Source organism: Peromyscus leucopus, chromosome 4, assembly GCF_004664715.2.
Source record: "Peromyscus leucopus breed LL Stock chromosome 4, UCI_PerLeu_2.1, whole genome shotgun sequence".
NCBI lineage: Eukaryota > Metazoa > Chordata > Mammalia > Rodentia > Cricetidae > Peromyscus > Peromyscus leucopus.
Genome location: NC_051066.1, coordinates 118526478 through 118549939, shown reverse-complemented (window position 1 = coordinate 118549939; position 23462 = coordinate 118526478). Strand labels below are relative to the sequence as shown.

General features: G+C 38.5%; 1 protein-coding gene across 1 annotated transcript in view; it reads right to left on the bottom strand.

Annotated features, from left to right (window-relative positions):
* Positions 1–23462, bottom strand: part of Macrod2 (mono-ADP ribosylhydrolase 2) — a 1962999-nt gene that overhangs the window by 120431 nt on the left and 1819106 nt on the right. Inside the window, exon 13 of the mRNA XM_028884439.2 lies at positions 19800–19868. Within this exon, the coding sequence (XP_028740272.1) occupies positions 19800–19868 (69 nt within the window). The remainder of the gene's footprint in view (positions 1–19799; positions 19869–23462) is intronic.

Here is a 23462-nt window from a genome sequence, read left to right as displayed (position 1 = left end):
TATATCTTGGTGGTAACCAATAGCTTTCTAATTGGACTTCAGGCCTTCTCAACAGGAGAAAAATCATGCCTGATACTGGACATGTAGCCAATGACTCAGGGCTAGTGAGGTCATGGATCTTAGAGGAAAATCTATTATAATCACTTCACTAAACAGCATTATTTCTAAATTCATTCTAAATACCTACTCTTATACTCACAGATAAAGAAATTTCTCTTTGTCACAAAAGGAAACCATTTCAGAAAACCACCACAGGTCAAACTATAGAGAAGAAGTGATTATAGGGTTACTAGCCCTAATTGATACATTGACAACACAACTCTTGTACCTAAAGCTCAGGGAACATTACAGAAAGAGGGGAAGATTGTAAGATCCAGAGGACCAGGAAAGCTGCTTGAGATTGTATCTCCTAAAAATGGCAGAAATGATTCACCCATGGTACCTCAGCAATATGGTTGATCAATAAGACCTGAAGAACTGAAACACTAATAGACATGCTGACATGGAAGGCAGAAATATCTCAAGGTTTCATCCATTGGCAAAGAACTGCAGGCAACCAAGGATTGCTGAGTGTTCCAGGGATGAGTCCCCTAACTGATTATCAAACAAGCGGTCCCCCAAATCATATACATACAAATAAAACTAAAAAGATTGATCAGGTCATATTTATAAATTTAACAATAACAATGAAAGAAAATAGAGTTTGTGATTTCAAGAGGGAGCAAGAGAGATATTTGGGAGTGCTTTGAGAGAGCAAAGGGAAGGGATAAATGATGTAATTATATTTTATGAAAAAAATACATTGGAAAGAAAAAAAAGGCAGGAAGAATCACTTTCAAGAAGAGGAGTTAAATCATTTCTTGTTAAATATGATGTGGGCATTTCAGTATTTTAAAAATAATTGTAGTAGCACACCAGTGTGTCAGCAGAACATTGGTACCATTTTTAGTTGAGAAGAATACCAATACATTTCTCCAAAAGGTAACGTCAGCTTATGAACTATCAGTATCTAATGTTTTACTACTGATGGAAAAAAAAATGAGGTCTATTATGGTGATATTTTATTTGTGCTGAAATGTGATTTTATTTTTATGTTAATAAATAAAGTTACTTGTAGGTCAAAGCTAAAAGCAAGCCATAGCAGAAGTCTGGCAGTGGTAGCACACACCCTTAATCCTGGTAATATGACAGGCAGATCTCTGTGTGTTCAAGGACACCACCAGCATGGAGACACAAGCCTTTAATCTCAATACCAACCATAGAAGATCTGGAGGTATGTATAGACAGGCAGTGACGAGGAAGTCATGTGGTTGGGTTTACAACCAATGAGTAGGCAGAATAGAAAGTCAATAAAATGACAGATACACAGGAAGTAGGTCTCTTTCTCAGGGGAAGGACAGCAGCAGCAGCAAAGGGTAAGAAGGTGGTTGAGAAGGTGGTTTCAAGTCTCAGCTCTTAGCTACTGCTCTGACCTCTTGTGCTTTTAACTCTGCATTTGGCTCTGTGTTTCTTATTTAATAAGACTGTTATATCTACAGTCTATCCTAAGCGTCTACCACATAAAGACTGAATAATCCTCAAACACATTTGTGATCATACCTTAATTTATTATTTTTACTGGGAAAGCATCATTGTAAACAAAACCTTTAGGGTTGGATTTTACATGTCATTGTTAAGGGAAAGTCATGGTATTAGGGCTAACTGTATAAGTAGATGAAGTTGATGATCCCTGTATTGGGGATGGGAGGGAGATATGCTAAGTCTACCTTTCCCAAATTTGCATCTTGTTTTCTCTTAGTATCCAGGGCAATTATTTCTTCTTTGAAGGGCTTTAAGGTGAAGATTTTATTGAAAGAATCTTTTAGATTCAGTTCAGGACAACGAAAGAAATACATTGCTTGGGATTAACCCAAAGGTGAGAACAATACAGCTAAACAGAGAGTAAGAAGAAAGAGCCAACTACAACTGGACAGAGTGTGAGGGATGGGAAACGGTAGCTCAGCCAAAAGTCATCTCTTATAAAGTAGAGATTTTACTTTGGCTTGTAGAGCAGCCTCTCCAATGAGTTACAGGAACGGCTTGAAAATGTGTCTACTTACCAGATAGTTTTTCCTGAGCACATTGAACTACTACTTATATACAAATGATAGCTAATGGCAGAAAATTTTTGCTTTGTGTTGACTTGACCCAAATATCCTAGTCTGGTATTTGCAGTCCTCCACAGTCACGGCACTTTTCTCGGCAGCTGATGGTTGACTGGATGATGGATCTGTCATTTAGGTCAAGAAAGTTTATCCATTATACCTGTTATCCATTGTACCTAAAATAAGTCTTTGGCATCCTACTTTCTTCTGTTCATAAATGTTCTTCTTGCAGATAGAATAACTTCTGCATGCATCTTTCAGATTCTGGCTCATGCTCAGCTTTTCTACATATATTACAATTAACCCAAGGCCAGAGGTCATCTTCGAGACCTCTCAGTAAATTTCAGCATGATCCATCCCCAGCACTTACCATGCTGTGGTTGGTCTTACCTAGTTTATATCCTAGTTATGTGCTCTCAGACTAACTACATTATTGCTCCAGGGTTCATCTTCTTTATTTTAAATTGGGATGGTAATTGTAGTTAGATGAGAGATGAGAATGAAAAGAGTAAAACACTAGATATTTTTTAGACTGGAAACTAGTTCACAATATGGGCTACATAATTATTAGCTGATGATAGTGTTGCTATTTGGCATTTCTCACATGCTCCTCTACTTTTCCATCTAGACCGTAAAGTCCTTGAAGGGCAAAAACTGTACTTTTTAATTACATTACATTTACTTAAGGGCAAATAAAAATCTGTTGGTGGCTGTAACATACCAACAAATTTTAATTGGTAGCTCTTTGTAGGCCAGATTGTATCCACTAAGAATCAATTGAGAGCCAACATAGATACTATCTCTCTCCTGATCAAACTTAAATTATTATGATGGTGGAGGTTAAAGACAGTTATATAGTGACTGCTTAACACACACAGGGTCCTGAGTTTGATCCTCAGCAGTGCAAAGTGCTCCTTCCACACCCCCAAACCATAAGGCGGGTTAGAGATGTGGCTCAGTTGGTAGAGTGCTTACTTAGCTGTAGCACACATCTTAAATGGTCTTATTAATAAAAACAAACCTGAAGACAGGTATTGGGGTGAATGTTGAAAAGAGCAGAGAAGCAGAACAAGCCACAGCCACCTCACCTTGCCAATTCCTCAGCTGATCCTGTTTCCTCAGACTGGAAGTGTCTGAGTCCTCATCCAGAATGAATCTCAGCTGAACTGCCGCTAAAGCCTAACAGCTTAACCGAACCTAGTTCCTGGTTTTCATGCTTTATATACCTTTCTGCTTCCTGCCATCACTTCTTAGGATTAAAGGTGTGTGTCGTTATGCCTGGCTATTTCCAGTGTGACATTGAACTCAGAGAGATCCAGACAGATCTCTGTCTCTGGAATGCTAGGATTAAAGGCGGGTGCTACCGCTGCCTAACCTTTATGTTTAATATTGTGGCTATTCTGTTCTTTGACCCCAGGTAAGTTTATTAGGGTGCACAATATTTTGGGGAACACAATATCACCACACTTAGCATCCTTGAAAACCTGGATTCCATACCTAGAGCTACATAAACTAGGCCTGATTTGTCACATACCTCTAATCTAGAACTATGGAGGTAAAGACAGGAGGATCAGAAATTCAAGATCATCCAGGGTTGCAGAGTGATTTCAAGACCAGCATGGGCTATATGAGTCTCTATTTCAAAAGCAAGAAAGCAAGCAAGCAAATAAGCAAAAACCAAACTAAAACAAAAACCATGACCTATAAACTCACAGTTACAACTGGGAAAGGTTGCAGAAGGACAAGAAATCTGAAAAACATTCAGTGAGAGTTATGAAGTGATACAAGGGCTTAGCTGGTGAGGCTGGCAAGCACTGGCACTCTATTTGGGTTGTGTACATCCACTTCTTCTAACAATGCACCTGGCATCCTATCTCCTTTGCCTGTACCTATACATAACACACACACACACACACACACACACACACACACACACCCCTCACTCCTGAACAATACTCCCAGCACCAGCATCCATGGGCCTCAACCTGCTATGAATGTACTGCTCTTAAACAACAGTATAAGTTTCATTGCTCCTAACAACAATCAAATTTAGATAGAGTCAAATATACTCCTAATGCATCCAGGCTTGAAAAACAGAAGAGCCAGTCTGACATGAACTGGTTTGGGTTGCATACACAGTAAGGCAAACTGTGTCATTTGAACTTTTAGAGATAGTCCCATATTCACTATCTTATGACTATGCCTAAAGGCATACACATGATTAAAATCAGGTATAGGGATATATACAGCTGGAAATGACAATATCATATAATCTATCAATCAAAATATAAACTATCAAATACTCCATACCTTTTAGAACCTAGCCCCTCTTTCTACTAGACTCCATTAAAAAAAAAAAAAACCCTAGGCAGTAACCTGGGGTTCTTTCTCACTCATGCAGCCTGCTGTTCTTTGTAGTGCATCTCCTTCTGATCTGCACTAGCCATTTGACTTACTTTAATTAAAATATCCTTGTTACTTTTGCTATATGCATAAGTCCTTATTTCCAGTTCTTTGGATGATATGCCTTGCCTAGACACTGGCCACTAGTAGCAATTGTTAAACACATTTTCTTCTCAGGTACCATGAGGGTTTTAAAGGAATTCAAGGAGTGTGTTGTAACCTTCCTACTGCCTGGTAGTAGCACCAGGCCTTAGGAACTGTCATATTCTATTTGAAATTAAAAAAAAGACACCATGATCTTTGACGTACATAAAATCAGCTGATTCAAATAGGGTTCAAATCTATATATTTTTCTTAGACTTGCTGAAAACAGTTGTATGTTCAACCTATTAGTGTGTGAAATTCATGACAACATACAACAAAATATGTCACATAGTGAGTGGATGCCATACACCAGGGCTCTGTGTAACTCCAGTTCTACCCAAATCTCATTTTTAGCTACATGAAGAGCTTGTGGCTTTGTCACATGTGGCATTGCTAAGGGAGTGACTCAAATATAATTTTGGAATAAGAAAATAATGCAAATAATAAAAGCAATAAAATGGTAGAATGAGTCTGCTATAAAACCCAGCATAGGCAAAGTCTAAACAAATGATCATTTAGTGATGGAGATCACAGACTTTATTAAATAGAGCAGGTAACTGGTAATATGCCATGCTCTTTGAAAATATTAATGGGAAAATGGGAAGGAGAATATGAGGGCTAGCCTCTTTCCTGATGGATTAGCTAACATTCAGGAAAGCCTTGGGGGTGGGGGAGAGACAGAGAGAAGGAGGGAGGGAGGACAGGAGGGATAGAGAAATGGAGGGGTGTGTATATGTGTTCATTAATTCAGGGCAGATAGATGTCTAAAGGAGAAGGAAATATCCACTGAAACAAAACTGGCTTTATTTTTCTTCTCATCCTAATTTCTTTCAATCTGTTCTTTAGCCTTCAAGTCAAATGTGGCTCTGGGCCCACCCATCACCCCACCCAAACATTGGCTGCCTCATTTGTATTAGAACAATGACTGTACACCACCCATTTCTAAAACGCATCCGACACATGTTCAACAGACTCCTGCTCCTCCTAACCTCATAGGAAGGACATGGCTTGGAGACTCAAGAACTCTCTCTGAGCAGTTACACAGTCCATATATCTCACATGACTGACTCCTGGAGAAAGGTGTAGGTACATGTCCTACTACCTAGGCGGCCTATAAAAACCTCCTTTCCCATTGCTGAATAGGTGTCTGTCAACACTCAAGATGGGAGACCATGGGATAAAAACCAGGAGTCTCAATTAATTTGAATCTCTTAATGAATGCCAGGAACATGATTTATCATCATGGATTTTACTTGTATGAGAAAACATTGTTTTCTGAATGTTTGTGTTGCAGCAGGTGACATTAGCCATGATCTACCTCTAGGAGTTACTGAAAGAACATGCTGTTGAAGGGACTTTTGACTGTCCCTATTTTGGATTATTGTTACTCCTCAAGTCCACCCAATAAGGATCTAGTTTTCAAAAACACTTAGGACACAATTATTTAATTCCTGCAGAAGGACTTCAAAATAAAGGCAGAAGTTAGCAAAATGACATGATGTGACAACAGAGACATTCTGAGGTTAAGAGATAGAAATAACAATTATAATTTTTTAACAGTTTTCATTTATTTTTCTCCTGCAAAACTAGCAAAATGTTTGTATGACAACAGTCATATCTAGTTTCCTGCAGAATGGTACTCTACACTCAAAAGGAAGCTATTTTTCCCCCTTTTAGAAATCATGTTATGTGATCTGAGAAGAAGAAGAATCTTTGCAGTTAGAACCACACTAAAAATCCTAGGACATATGGTTTCCATATGGACCACAAGCAGATGTCTGGATTTTTGTGCTTGATGAAAAGAAGAGATTGTTGAGTTAGAAGTATTCTACAGAGAGGAGAGAAAGTCCTTAGTGTAAATGGAAGAATTTATTTGCAAATGAAGGCGACACTGTACAGAGAATAAAGTTGAAGCAAGATTCTGATGTTTTTGGTTAGCTCTACCCTGGAGGATGTCCTGGAGAAGAATCCTGAAGGGGATTCTACCAGGTACACAGAAGGTTCAGAAGAAGACAGGGATGAAGAGTTAACTTCAGCCACCCTCTCTGAGTTTGATCTGCTGGTCTCCTCTGGTAAACATTTGGTGGTAGATAGTAACCTTCTATATTCAACATCTCTAGATGAGTATATACTAGCACTTCTGTTTGGAAGAAAGTTGCAGACAGCAGAGGGCAGAAGGTAGGAAAGTCAGAGAAAGCCCGGGCCCGGAGCTCAGAGTTGTCTTCAGACCTTAAGTAACTAATCTGAAGTCGAGGTGGACAGATGTATTTGTCTCTTTATGCACCTGGAATGCAGACATTCATGGAGAAGAGTAACTGATTCTGCCCCACAGCATGTCAAGGAGGGATGTGGTTGCCAAGGACAACATCCATTGGTGTGTAAGAAGAGCTCCCTGCTTTGAAGTGGGTTTTGTCTCTTTGTTTGCTTGCTTGCTTGCTTTGAGAATGATAAGCCCTAGGTGACGATAGGAGAAATGCCTTTCTTCATACTGTACTGGGTAACAAAACAAGGTCTGTGTAGCACATGCATGCACTCGAATGCATGCATGTGCACACACACACACACACACACACACACACACACACACACACACGCATGTATTATAGGAGTGTCACTGTCCCTTCTTTCCCTTTTCATGAGTAAAACAACCAGTTTGCTTTCCCACTTCAATTTTGGCCTCCTGCAAAATATCAGGACTCATTACCAAATAGAACAGGAAGATAAATTTACTTTTAAAATGCCATCAATGCTTATTAAGAAATTTTGTCTTTGTAATTGGTTTTAAAGTATTCCACCAAAAGTGGACCTCAAAAAATAGAGTGGAAGAGCGGTACTCACAGACTCAGAGAACTGCAGAGAGAAAGGAAAGAAAAAGTCATGAGATACCAAAGACACACAGGAGAAATTATTTCTGGGATTATAGTAAGGTAACATTTGGTTATGGTGATCTATGATATATTCAAAATAATTAGAAAAGCGTTAAAGTAGGCAATGAATAGGGATGATTAATGATAGAGGACTAAGGGGATGGAAGAGCTTACTACAGGATTTGATTATTAGTATTATGTATGTGTATCTAATTACCATACAGTGCTCCATAAATAAGTGCAAACAAATGTCACAATAAAACAGAGAGACCTGGGCTGGGGAGATGGCACAGTTGTTAAAGTGCCTGCAATGTAAGCACAAGGACTTCAGTTTGGATCCCAAGAATACATTTTAAAAGCCTGTAATGGTGTTCTTATGGTAGAGGGGAGAAAGGTACATCCCTTAAGTTGATTGCCCAGCCACCCTAGACAACTGATGAGTTTTTGGTTCAGTAAGAAATCCTGCCTCAAAAAAAAAAAAGGTGGAAATTACTAGAAAAAGACAACTGACATCAACCTCACATCTCTACAAGTTCACACAATCAAGTGCACACACTGCATCCATGCACAGTACCAAAGAAACACACACACACACACACACACACACACACACACACACACACACACAAGAACAAGAAAAGACAAGACCTTTAGGAGACAGAGCAACATGTTTCTGCTTGTGCACATCTATTATTGAAGACCAGAAACAGAAAACCTCTTCCTGAAACTTCTGTGAATTGTTCCCAAGCATCACTGTACAAGGATAAATTCAAGACCCCTTCTTCAAAAGAAATTTTATCTTTGCTTATTTTATACCATAAGCTATGCTCTTTGGCTTTTATGCATTGCTTACCAAACTATGTTCTGTGATGATCAAAAATCATGTTTTACTATAAAAACAATAGACAATGATTAAAATATTTAATGATTTGAACTTTATTAATTAATGTACCAAATGCTACTTACTTCATTTTCTCTGAGCTTCTCAATGCATGTTACATGCTGAGGACTCTGAGAAGTACAATGTCATTGAAACTGCTTAACTTTGAAGTTTTCAATGATTCTAATTGACTCTTGACCTTTCTTACCAAGGAACATCTACCAACATCTTCAAGGATACTGCAAACTTTTAGGCATAAGGTTGCCTAAGAAAGAGCACTGCCATGTGGTCTCTGATTTGACAAATATATAAGCACATAAAGAATATATGTGTGTGTGTATGTGTGTGTGTGTGTGTGTGTGTGTGTGTGTGTGTATTGCCTGATGTCTTTGTCTAGTCAAAGCATAATCTTGTGTCTTGTGTTTCTCATATGTTTCTCTATATGTCAGGATCTCTGGTTTTTATCAGGGTTCTAGCATATGCAGTGACAAAAATACATATACTCAAAATTAACGCTAGTGGCTCCCCAAACATCCTTTAAGTACAGTCTTGATTGTTTTAATTCAAACATTAAAATGGTTAAATTCAATATGTACAATGTTTGAGAATCTCTGAGCTCCTTTGGGGGTATTTCACAGAGAAACAGACTGATACCAGTTAGCAGATGTTCTGTATTTATTCAAGTTAGCTAAGAACACAGCCTTTCCTAGGACTGTTTTACAGAGTTCTTCCAAACTTAATTTTCACACTAATTAACAAGAAAGTGATAAGTCACATAAGATTAGACTAAGGATAGCAACAAGTATACTTTAAGGAGTCAAGTAATTTTAATATGAGAGATATGGTTTTAATTTGTAGACAGAAACATCATTCTGCACTTTATTTTGTAGATAGATAAGTCTTAGATTCCTTGGTCTTAGTGTGGTCCTTTGTGCTGGCACTAATACTAATAGCACCACATCATTTCAATGGTGATGACAGTCATTCCTCTGCATCTGCAGGAGGCTGGTTTTGGGTTCCCATGTGGGCATCACAGTTGGACTGCTCAAGTCCCTTATATTAAAATAGTGCAGCATTTGCATACAATGTAAGCACATCTTACCATACACTTCAAATCATATCTATGTGCCAAGTTGTCATACTGTATTGCTTAGGAAAAAACGGCATGTGGAAAATCTGTACATGCTCAGTACACATGCAATTTTTTCCCAAATATTTTGCTGGTTAAATCTGTGAATGTTATATAGATATTTTCATTTATATTTTGCACGAAAAAAAAACTGAGGATCAAGCCAAGATAGTCACCAAGGTCACACAGCTACTATGATCACAACCCCCAATAAATTGTGGTCCATAAAGCCTGCAAGATTTTGTCTAAAGAATTTCAAACCTAGGCCAATAAATTAGAAAATAATTATAAAGTTGCTTATATAAGTTAAGACTTATTTGAACTTAAATTGAGATTTAAAGCATTGTGTTAGACAAAGTATTCCAGATCTATCAAAAATCTTCATCTCCTATTCTAGGGTTGATTTTGTCCCAAATATCATTGCCTATGTCTTTAGAATATTATCCAATAGAGTATATAGCTGAATTGACTATTGCATTATAACAATTATAATAATTAGAGAAAATAATAAGTGATAATAAATGCAATGTTATTATATTGGTTTCCCATTGCCGCTTAACAATCTTTGACTGCTATCAAACAAACATACTTTTAGTCTAATAGCATATAAATAATTACATATTTTCTCATAGCTAATCCATTTTAAATGTATGTAATCAAAGCTTTTAAAAAACTTATTAGAAAAGCCTCACTATTAAGTATATCCAAGTAAGTAGTCTCACCTGTAGCAAGTAGTGTGTATACATTCACCACTGAAAGGAGTTTAGAGCCTTTGTTTCAAAATAAACTATAGAACCTCCTAGAACATGGTTTAAGTACAGTATTGATTTTTAATTTAAACATTAATGTTTGAGTTCAATACAGAATCATGTGAGAGGATCTCTGAATTACTCTAAAGACTATTTCAAGGAAAGGGGACTGACCTGAATGAACAGATGTTCTGTATTTAGCTAGGAATACCACCTTTCCCAGGGACTGTGGTGTGAAGAAGCAGAGATTACCTAGTATACAAGTGCTAGGACACAGGTTTGAGTCTTAGCACCACACAAAACCAAGACAGCAAAAAGAGAAAAAATGTTCATTTTGTTTGAGGTCAAATAATTATATCTTCTACACATCCATTGAAATTCTGTAACCCATAACTATTTATAATTATTATGTGTCAACTAAGACAGAAATGTTTAAACATGTTTACTTTATTCTCCTTTAGGTTATAAAAACATTGGAGTCTGAAAACGATCGGAGATGTGTCTGGCTTGGATTTACCTTTCACATTTCTGTACCATGGCATATTTTTAAGAGAAAATTTACTTCTGGAATCAGACAATCCTGAAAGACAACTTCACCTATTAGACACCTTAGTAATGGTAACAACATTTGAGGAAAGCACCATGGTATGAACTGTGCATTGCCCATCCTCTGTGGAAGATTCTCTCTCTCCTTTTGCAGTTACTTCTCTTGGGGGAAAAAGAAAATCAGATAATTTTTCATCCATAATTGTAAAGTTATATGTAGTATCTCTTATGATGCATACTTCTCAATTAAATTCTCCAGGAAACTTTTAGAGTTTCATTAACAGAGTTGCACAATCATTTTCTTCTTCTTGGTTAAATTAAATAAGCACTGAGGACTGACTTTGTGTAGGGTTTTGTAGAGAACATGTAAACAATGAGATCTGCAACCTGCTCTTAAGCTATTTCTATCCAGGTAGGTTAGATGAGCTGCACACATAACTACTGCTGACACAGGACTGTGGGCTTTGTAGTTCAATAAGTAAATACAGAGGAAGCAGGGTATCATTCAGTAATGAGGAGGGAAGAAAAGGAGAAAGGCAAACATGTCCGTGTGTGCCCTACCACTGCCAGCATTGCTGGTAATTCTTATTTGTAGATGAATTTCTAAATGGTCTTATTAAATAAAAAACACGGAGCCAAATATAGGGGTGAAAGCCTTAGAGAGATCTGGGAAATAGGGAAAGCCACCAGCCAACCTTACCTCACCAACTCTGCAGCTTCCAAACGTTAGTTACTTCCTGTCTACCCACGCACATATGCCTTGCTGTTTTGCCATCTGATTTGCTCTCTGTCCAGCTACATCACTTCCTCTTCCTACACAATTCTGTCACTTTCTGTCTGTTCAGACCTCCAGACCTCCATGGTTAACTAGTGTTGGAATTAAGGCATGTGCCACCAGATGTGGCTCTGTTTCCAGTGTGGCCTTGAACACACAGAGATCCTGCCTGCTAAGTGACAGGATTAAGGGTGTGTGCTACCACTACCTGACTTCTTTGTTTACTTATAATGGCTGGCCTTTTTCCTCTGGTCTCCAGGCAAGTTTTATTTATTAAAGCACAAATGAAACATCACCACATTTCAGCACAAATAAAGCATCACCACACTTATCGTTGAAATGTTTGCTCAGACAGTTTGCAATGGAAGGAAGACTGAAGAAGGAAGGGACAGAAAAGGGAAGAGGTGAACAATGGCTGTCATAGGACTGGTAATGGGCTTTGCAATGTAGTCAGGATTTTAACACAGAGTGTTGAACAAGTCAAATGTGGACTTCGGCCAGATGCATTCGGGAAATAGCAATAAATTGTTGGTACACCCGCAGGCAGAGGAAGCCTGAATATGATGCAGAAGGGCTGGGCTTTCTGCCTAGTGTGGGGTATATCTGAGTGTTGCCTGTCATCATAACCTTGAAATCATGTTAGTGTCAAGGTCACGATGATGAACAAGTTAACTGGCTATCTGCAAACTGCTTTCTCCCTCTTGCCTCCTTCCAGTGCCCTGCTCACTTTGTGCTTGGAATTGCATTCCTGGGCTGCCCTTCCTGCCCCCTCCTGCTCCCTCATGCTTCCTGTCCCACAAGGAAGAAAGACCCATGGCTCTCAAAGCTGAGTTTGAGAGACAGAAGAACAGATGGGGTTTGGGTTCTGACCGGCTCAAATTCTGGCTCTACATTTTGTGCAATTGAACTGATTTTTTGAATGTCCTAGGTCTCTGTTACCTGAAAAGTTGAGATAATAATACTGATGTTTAAAAATAGCAATGATATGTTGCTTTACACCCATTCAGCTGGAAAGAGTTGGAAAGAACAAAGCAGCAATTGCTGATGGAAATATGGTTTGTTACAGCCTTTGGAGGCAGCCTTTTGGCAATGTCTGTTAAAACACATACTCTGTAATGCAATGCTCACATTGTTGGAATCTTTCCCATACAAATAAAAGCACCAGCATATGAGAATCTATGAGCAAGAGCAGCCATTGTAGCACTGTTTGTATGGCAATAAAAAGGAAAGAAAGTGCCTGCTCATCATAGGAGAATCGTTGAATAAATTATGACACATCTGAACTATGAGCCATGATGTGAGCATTAGGATGGATGAAATCTATCTACAGAGAGTGACTTAGAGGGATTTCCATTAAGTTTTGCTGCTCATAGCAAAGGGAGATTCAGAAATGTATGGAGAATATGATACAATGTTTATAAATGAGCAAACATTTATTTAATGGTGGTTAGAATGTTTTAGCTTCCAGATAGGTAGCAGGCATACCCTGAAATGCCTTAAATTATTGACTCACTTTAATGCTCAGTGTTATAGTATTATATAACACAGGTGCTATTATCATTTTTATTTAATATATGGTGATGTTGAGATATAGAGAGACTAAACATGCCCATAATCACATTGTTTAGTCAAGACACAGACAGGATTTAGACCCTGGAAACTGGAAAGCGAGATTAGATAATTAGTTTTTTTGTACTTTACATTTTAAACAACTGGACAATAAAAAGAAAATTGCATTAAAATTATATTGTATATATATTACATACTATACTTTTGTTGATATAAAATTGCATGTTCATGATACTAAGAAGTACACAAAAGGATAGTCCCCAATGCCAATGTTAATTATCTCAGGGTAAAAACATTGCTTTTTATGTTATTCATTGTCTTTGCATTGTTTGAATTTTCTACAAAGAACATACATTTTAAAAATAACCTTATAAGTTATTGAAAAACAAAATACTAGAACTATTTTCATTTATTAGAGTTTTCTTATAGAAATTATTATACTATGAACAAAGATTAAAGAATGTTTCTGGCCTGTACAAAATTTAAAACAAAACCAAGAAAGAATTAAAATAGATATTAGTTGAGCATAAGAGGCTCATTTATTAGGAAATAAAATTAAATGAAGTTAAAGGATCAAAAGATATAGGTAGAATTTAAAACCTATCTTTATGTTTAAAGGGTAATTCCAAACAGTTATACATTGTAGAATATCCTAAGAAATCAAACTTAATATATGTATGTGGCTGCTGAGAAAAATATCTCAAGATTATCTAGCATCATTTTACAAATGCTAATTTCTGAGAATTCACATTGTAGGTGATATTTTTCTCTTCTTATTTTGCTTATTTATATAATAATCGTGCCTTACTTTTAAAAATTAGAAAATACATACAAGCAATAAAGATATTTTTGCTGTTTCTGTAGTAAATCAACAAAGGATTAGATATTTATGCTGAAGAACTCACCGTATACAGCACACACACACACACACACACACACACACACACACCATCTAAAATACATGAGCCACATCTTTCTGTTATTTACAATAGAGAAAACTATAAATAACTGAATAATTCAACATTAGGGCTCTGCCAGTGTAAATGGCGGGACACCAGATGATGGAATGTCATACCACCAATAAAAGTCATGCCTCTGAGGCATATTTAAAGACATGAGAGAATATTCATGGTCTGCTGTTAAATGAAGCAACAGAATAGATTTTTAAAAAATGCTTTGCAATTTAATCCTTAAAGGGGAAATCATTATATGCTTTTCTTTTTTATAATTTTCTATGTGAAAATGTTTTTAAATGAATATATGTTATTTATATAAACAAAAACAAATGCTGTAAGCTCATTAAGGTACCATTTTGGGGGGCCACATCAACACAGAGTTTCCCCCTTCCCATACCTTCTTCCCTCCTTGTCTGAGCCTACAGTTACCCTTTTGCAGTGGTTCTCAACCTTCCTAAAGCTGTGACCCTTTAACACATTTCCTCATGTTGTGGTGACCCCCCAACCACGAAATTATTTTTGTTGCTACTCCATAACTGTAATTTTGCTACTGTTATAAATCATAATGTGAATATCTGTATGTTCTAATGGTCTTAGGTGACTCCTGTGAAAGAGTTGTTTGACCCCAAAAGGTGTCTCAACCCACAGGTTGAGAACCATGCCCTGTTGATAAATGAGTGTCACACTGTAGGCAGATGTAAAGCAGTGACTGCTGGAGACATGCTGGTTGCCCAGGTCCTTTCCCTTCACTGCAGGACCAGATACAGCCTTCCAGCAATGCTTAGTAAAGACAGACAATCCAAAGTGGGTAACTGAGAGGCACTGAAATGAATTCAGACCCTCTATCCATGCAGACATGGAACAGGGCACAGTTTTGTTCCTGCTAGGATGGGTATCAGGGTGAAGCTCTCAGGAGGGAATGGTGGACAATCAGGACAGGGAAAAGGCTAAGAAACTTTAGATTAAGGTGGAGGGTAATTTCCTGGGTGGCATAATGTTTTGTTTCTCTTCAACAATTTGAGCAAGAAATAGAGAATAACAGCAATTCTGAGCTAGCATGGCTAGCCAGTGATAATGGCACTACTTACGATCATGCCTTATACACAGCTTCCTCATATGTGACCTCATCTTTCCTCTTTGGCTCTGTTTACCATGGCTGATCTCAATCCAGATTTCTTTTTTTTTCTCCAGTCATTTTGACCTCCATGAGGTCTCAAACGAGATTAAGGGTTCAGAAATCCTTTCTCCTGTGACATTATACCATATAAATGCCAAACAGCCTTGGTGTGACTTTCATGGAGTTCCAAAGGGACACAGCTCGGGTGTGCACCTGGGTATTAATTGATTTTGATTTTAATATTAATGAGTCTATGATTTGGTCTAGTTGACCTTCAAATTCAAATTAGGTACTGATTAAATAATAAGGCAGGTGAATCCGGATGTGTTTGTACAGCATTCCCTCCACCCGCTCCCCAGTAAGGTGTCTTGGCAGTGGATGAGGATGACATATGAAAAACATGCGGACAGCTAGAAGAGAGAATGCTCCCCGACCTAAGAAGACAAACAACTATACATTTAGCAATAACATTGGTTCTTTAGAAGTTTTGACCACAGCACTAGTGATTCATGCATTTGATTCCTGTTTTATGGACTTTCATCTGATTGTTTACATGTTTGTTAACTCAAATAGAAATTGTTTTTCAGAATTTGAAGTATAAAATCCTTTAAAAAGAGCATCCACAATAGTAATGGAAGAATTCCTCAATAGACAAATTTAGGTCCTGTTTTACAAATAATCTCAGAATGCCTATCAAATGCCACAGATATTTTCCCAGGCTGGCTTCATCTGGAAGTGAGTTTCATCTCAGTCCTGGCTCTCCAATCTACCCCATGTAGATGAGCCATTCATTAGCATTCCTCCTCCTCAAATCTCATCCTCTCAGCTCAACTCCCACCCACTTGGCAGCTGTAATGACTCACTGTGAACAGGTGTCCTCAGTGTCTGGACAACAGTCTACCATGGTCTGGAAGCAGACAGCTCCGCCTCGCCACAGTTGCACAGTCAGCAGTTACGTGGGGTAAGTGGGCAAGCACACTGAGGCTCGGTTCCCGGTGGGAAGTATGTCTAGAGCATTTGAAGAGGAGCACTAACTAGTGTAGGTGACACTTAGGTTCTAACACTTTGAGAGATTTTTTTTCAACTTTCATATAACTGTTTGGTTAAAAAAAATACTTTCTGTTCCAGGGATAAAGACATCCACCTTATTTTACTTGCTTGTTTTCAACTCCTACATTCTAGAGGATGCTAAATTCCAGTGAAGACTAAAATCTCAACAAATGTAAACCCAGCCAACTGACAAGCAAAACTGCAAACCACTAAACATTGCACAAACACCATGGGCATCATACTGGAAAGAGAACCTGGTCGTTCCAGACCACAGGTGATTCCAAGCTGATTGACAAGACACTCCTTCAGGAGTGAAGTCTCCAAAAAGTCAAGAGAACAAGGGCTCCTTTAGGACCTTTGATCAGTGGGAAATATTCTACCACTTACACTGGAGGGTGTCACGAGCATTTCTATAAGTAATCTTACCACTGTGAGGTCCTAAAATAGCCCTGGTGTCACCAAGGACAGATATTTCTGCATGAAAGCTAATAACGGAAAAGATTTGAAATGAATCCTGAACACTTATGACTTCCTTTTAACCTCAACTTGACCTCAATCTTGGATGATTTCAATGAAAATTTCTTTTCCTTAATTCTAAGCTGTGCATCTGTCAATCTTGATGACAGCTTGGCAAGCATTAGAGACTGAGCTCTGAACAGATAACCCATTTCAAAACAGTGCCCCAATATTATTAGATAAACGCAAAATCCTTACCCTATATGTTTTACTGTTGGTTGGAACCAGATTACATACTAAGGTAGATCACAAAACATATGTTTTCCAAATAAAAAAGTTAATGGAAATTAACAATATATTTCATCAAAATCCCCCAGATCTTCATATTTAGTCTCACAAAGGAACCACGTTTGTGATACAAGACAATTCTTTGATGGAGTTAGCACCATTAAAAGTCTTATTTTAAGAAAAACATTCCTAAAAGTATTCTGAAAAATAATTGATCCCTGCATGAGCAATTAACGGTGTGAGATCCTAAAAGCATCAAGAAATATCACAAGCAGTGTGTTTTATGAAGGTGTGATGTCTCCCAGCTAAACGAGTCAACAGCAAGAAATCTCAGCTTGAAGCATTCAAATTAGATTGCTCCTCTTTCTTACTCCTTAGACTCTCTCATTCAACCTCATGACACTTTTACATTTTCATGCTAAACAACATGATTGAGATGTCCCTTTTTTTTGTTTAAAATAAGTACCATTTTCTATTTTTTTCTCTTATACCATCAGTCTATTTCTCTGTAAAACGACTGAGTTTCTCAAGAAACCTCTGAGGAACTCTGTCACAAATTACATTTTTAGATATGTCAAATATTTCTGAAATAAGAGATACCTGAACATACACCTACATAGTTTGAAGGGAAGTGTCACTTGAAAGTAGCAATAAAAAAAAAGGATCACTCAAGATGACAGCAGTGCTGTGGACACTGGGTTGGTTCATTCGGAGCTCCTTTGGGAAAAAAACAATTATTTTCCCAGGCACTTGAAGATATCATCCATTTCTGGCTTCCACGATTGCTTCAACAGAAAGGAACCCACAGCCATACACATCCCAGGAGAGCCAGCATCAGAATCCATGGCAGGATCCTCTTGCCCATTGTGGTACATCTTTAGGGCTTCCCATAAGGTCAGCTGGGTTTAATCCCTTCTGACAGTGCGCTGGAGTGTCTCCTTCAGTCAGTTCTGTCCCCTTCCCTTTTCTGTTAAGGGAGTTGTTATCTCTCTGATAAACAAGCTGCTTCCTAAGGACCTATCTTAGTCTGTTTTTTGGAAAGTCTGAGCTATTTGGAGGCTAGAGAAACAGCAAAGAAACTCACCTGTGTTGTGGTTTTTGTGATGCAGACATTAATCTTCTGAGTGGTGAGTGCATGCGTGTGTATGTGCGTGCATACGTGCGTGCATGCATGCATATGTGTGTGTGTGTGTGTGTGTGTGTGTGTGTGTGTGTGTATGTGTTTGATGGGTTTGTGCACAGGTGTATGTAGGAGACCAAAGGAGATCATCAAGCATCCTCCTCTACTGTTCTTAGTGTTATTCTCTTGACACAGGGTCTCTCACTTAATCTGAAGCTCATCTGGGAGACAGTGAACCTCAGTGATCTGCTGTCCTCAAATCTCAGTGCTGGGATTACAGGTGATTGGGATTTAGCGGGTTTTGTTTTGTTATGTATTTTCATTACTTTTTTTTTTTGGTTTTTGAGACAAAGTTTCATCTAGTCCAGAGTGGCCTCAAATTTGAAATGTAGCTTTGATATTGGCTTTGAACTCTTAATCTTCTTGCCTCTAACTCCTAAGTGCCACCACCACTCAGCTTGCCAGGCTGGCACAGAAACCTAATGTTTCATGCTCCCAGCCCCAAGGTAGACATGATTCTTGTCCTGACTATAGAAGGAAAAACTGAAGTCCAAAGAAGTTCACTGTGTATTTACTTGCTAAGCACTTGATCTCTACTTGAATTATTTGTCACAGGTTAGCTAAGTAACTGGCAGCAGAGGTAGGATCAAGTCCCAGTTATTGGTACTCTTATCAACTGCCCTCAACTACATGTGATTAAAACAACTGACGAGGAAATGGACATGGAATTAAATATGCCATCAAGTGAGTATTGAAATTACAGAACTATTTTGATTTCCTCAACAGATTCAAAGTATAGCAAGACTTGGGGGTAGTGTGTACCTGTTTTTACATCACATCCAATTGAAGACATGGACTTGAAGTCCATGCTCATGTTCTAAGCAGATGGTATGGTTTATAAGACACAGATTTGTGCAAGTGTAATAGTCCAGTCTATCAATTGCACAGGGTTTTGGTAGCTACTAATGGCAGATATCACACATTTTTTTTTCTTCTGGGAAGACTTACCCACCAGTCAGGAGGGAGAGGACAGAAAGAGCTATTTTATTTTCTTTTATTGTTATTTTTTAAAGCAGTTGGCATCCCTGTATCACAGCACTTATCCCTAAAACAGTAACAATTTCTCCTATTTATTTTTCTTCTTGGTTTACTTAGGTCAGTAACATTTTTTTCTTAGTAATGGTCCATAGAATGGTGGCCTTGCCTCAAGTTTATTTTTATAGATGCCCTTCAAATATTTCTTCCTTGGGTTGTAGGGCCTCTGGTAGGTAGTCTTCAATGCCACTCCTTCAAACTTATGCCGATGAGTGGTTATAAACAGCACAATCGACAAATTCTTGAGTTTCAGATAAACGTTGTTCTCTAACCACACTTTCTCTGCTCCTGCTCTTATTTTATAAACATTATTTTTAGAGGAACACATGTAAATGTATATATAAATTCTGAAGAGGCTCGATATGGAATGGAGCAGAGTGGGTGGGATCCTTGTGTTCGAAATAGAGGCGCTTAAGAGAATCACATTTGTTCACCGGTTCAGTTTCCCACATAAACAAAACCCACACAGTTTACTTTGAAGGATCTGTGAGGTTTAGATATGGTCTCATACCTTCGTCTTTACGGACTTCCACTGTTTCTTCTGAAGCAGGACTGGGCACAGGGGTGGTGTTGACACTGTCTATAAAACAGAGAAAAAAATCTCTCAGGCTTACTACTTCAGGCTGTGGGTCTTCCTTCCTTTCAGCAATCTCCCCACCCAACCAATGAAGCTCTCAGTGTCCTTCACACGGCAAATGGTCTTACAGGGGCAGAGGGCTGTGATGCACTTTTTATTATTGTTAATGAATCATAAATCTTCACATAAGACAGAGCCCAATGAATAACAAAATGTGTTTTGCTGAAGACTACTGTTTGTCAACCATACTATGCCAGCAACTCCAGTAGTATTTTGCTTCCTCATAGCACTTAGGAGTCTGAGGAAAGATTAAGAGTTCAATATATATATATATATATATATATATATATATATCCTACTCTGTGTATATTTATGTGCATACACACACACATACACACACACACACACATATATATATATTTGCCGTGCATGGTAACATATATCCATGCAAGTTTCTACAAAGTGTTCCGATGTGTGTGATTTTTGGTTTGCTTTTTCTTAGCTCAGCACTTCTAAGGACTGACAATCCACTCCACTGTCTAGCTGGACAAAGTGATTATATAACAGTCAGCACTGTAGTCCAGGAGAAGGAGAACACTCAAAGTAAGGCACCCAAAGACACACAGGGATCTCATATCACCCAGTTACAGAATGGGGACCAAGGACAGAGTTTTCTGTTCCCCTCACAGTACCAATTAAGGCCAGTTAGAGATGATCTCTCCTACTGGTCTCCTCAGAACCACAGAGATTTGGTTCATGTTTGGCCTCTACAGTGATAGATAGTTAGCTACTACCATGAAAACAGTAGGATTAGGACACAAGAACTTATTAAAATCATCCCACAGCTGGTAAAACAATATACATAGTTTTCTTAAAGTTATTCAGTCACAGACTTAAAGATAAAATACACATTTCAAGCACATGTTCTTATTTTCAGCATATCATTTGTTCGTTATATATGGATGTTACTTTTAGGTTGCATCTCTATTGGAACAGAGAATAATATCTGCAGAAGGTATATGGTGTGTGTGTGTGTGTATCACTTTCTTTTTCTGGGTGTCTATGTTCAACTTAAAAAAAGCACAGACCCTTAACCTTCCCATACTGTAACAGCCCTTTCCCATTTCCATCGCCCTTCAGAGCAAAACTGCCTGAGAAAAGTTACTATTACTGTCTTGCGAGACTTTGCTTCTGACGCCCTGCAGAAGTCACGCAATGCTTGTCCAGTAGTCTTCCTAACTCCCTCACCTAAGGTGCTGGTATTCATCCTTTGACGATCTAAAGACTGCCATCACTACCATTCCTGTGTTTCCCTTTTGTATTTCAAGACAGGTCTTACTATGGGGCTCAAACAGTTCTTGAACTTGCCGTCTTCCTGCCTCAGCCTCCTTCTCAGGTACCACCACTTTCAACTTGATTTCTTCCTGTCTTCCAGGAATGTCTTCCAGTTAAGTGACACTGTTGGCCGTAAGACACTGAAGCTGCACTCCTAGGACCCAAGTGGCTTCCTCTTTCCCCCATGTGCCCACCTAGCTCTTTAGCCTATGGACCCTGTTGCTTCTTACTTCCAGAATGTTTCAATCTTTTCGCCTCTGTTTCCAGAATCCCCTGTCATTGTTTTCCTGTAGTCATCTTCTAACTCTGTCTCTTTTGACCCATTTTTACTCATGGGCAAAATGAGTTCATTAATACATAGATCATTGCTTCCAATATTTAAATGTTTCCACTGAGTTTTCTCTGTAGTCAAGTCAAATCACATGCTGTCAGACACGGTTTGGTCCTAGGATTGCTTATCTGATCTCACTCTGTTCTCTTGAGCCCACCTTGCTCCAGTCACCCCCCTCCATTGTGAAGCCAGTTTATCATCTGTTCCCCCTATCTAGAATTGTCTTTCACCACGTCAGCATTCAAAGCTCATTTTAAGCAACACTTCCTCAATGAGTCCCGCTCAGAGTTGCCCTCTGAGGGTTACCCCAACTTCACCATTTACACCCTGTGTAAATTTACACTTGAACATTCTGATGATTTTATCCTTTTTATTTGTTTATGTTTGTATCCCCCCCTCCCATCAGATCATAAGCTTCAAAGAACTATAGATGTTGTTTTTAGAAATGTTTGCAATGTTGAGGAGGCAATAAACTTTCGATATACATTTATTATTGATTTCTTGATAAATACTATATACAGTTGTATTTGACTTGATGGTGACAGCTGTCAGAACTTGAAAATTATGCTATTTTGAGATTGTGTTTTTCTATCACGTGGAAGAGCTCTGCAGAGTTATGCAATCAACATTGGCCCTGGAAACTATAAGGAAGGAAAGCAAGATGTTTTTATTTTGAGAACTAACAGCAGGTCAACGGGCTTTAACAGCCAGAACCACATCTTCAATTGTTGTGTCGTCTGACCGAGGAGGCTGCGACATGGCAAAATGAATGGGACAACACCCAGTGACACTGGCCACAGAATGTGAAATGAACCCTGCTGCTAGACACTGTCAGTCTGCTCACTGTCTTGGATGAGCAAGAGGAGCTACCGAGGAAGACAGAGGAGACCCCGTGATAAAAGGCTGAGAGGGAGCAATATTGGGTGCTAATGCTTTTTATATCTAAGAGGTGGAGAAGATGGCTTATACTTGGGCACTCTGAAATCACAGAAGGTAGTCACAAAACCAAAATGAAATTACCAGAACCCAACTGATTTAGGGGGGAGGACAGATGAATAAAACACAGGCACTAGTGTATATGTGTGGGTGAGCATGCATCGTGTGTGTATGTGTGTGTGTGTGTGTGTGTGTGTGTACAATGATGGGAGAAAAATCAATGTTGGTAAAGACAGCTTGGAACAGAACACTGAGTGAGCAAAACTTATAAAACTTCAACAGTCAGACCATGGCCTCATCTGCCAGCAGTTGGCTGACTAATACATGTCATCCCTGAACAGTAAAAATAGTGACAGCTTTTCATGTAAGCTGCATCTTCAACATAGCATAATGGTGTGTGGGTAGGGGCTAGCGACGGTTGGATGAGAACAGTTTACAGTACTAGAAATTAATTCAACAAAGGGAGCCAGCTGACCCTGGAACAGGCACGCAGGGTCCTTCCTGTCTTGCTTCAATGCTTCCTCTGATTAGCTTTCTTCAAGTCCATCTTCCAAGTTAATAATAAGAGCTCGCCTTCTAAGAGTACTCTAAGAACTTCCAAATTTCAAGAGCAATGTAGAAGTTTTCAGTGGAAAACTCACCACATTACCTTCTTTAATTCTGAGAGTTCAGCATATGGACTAGAATGTGGCCAGCACAGGAGACAGAACCCACTCTTTAAAATACATGCTTCCTTCTGGGACTCAATAGAAAAGGGAAAATAACTTGGAGATTGAAAGGAAAGGGGATATTTTTATAAACCATATGTTTGTGGCTATTGTTCTTTTAAAGGAGAATATTCATAAGGACAGGAATGTGTGTGTGTGTGTGTGTGTGTGTGTGTGTGTGTGTGTGTGTGTGTGTTTGGGGGGCATGTGTGATAAGTCAAAGATAATTTTAATCCCTTTTGAATTTTAAGGGCTATTATTTTGAAATGCTAAAAGTATACTCTACAA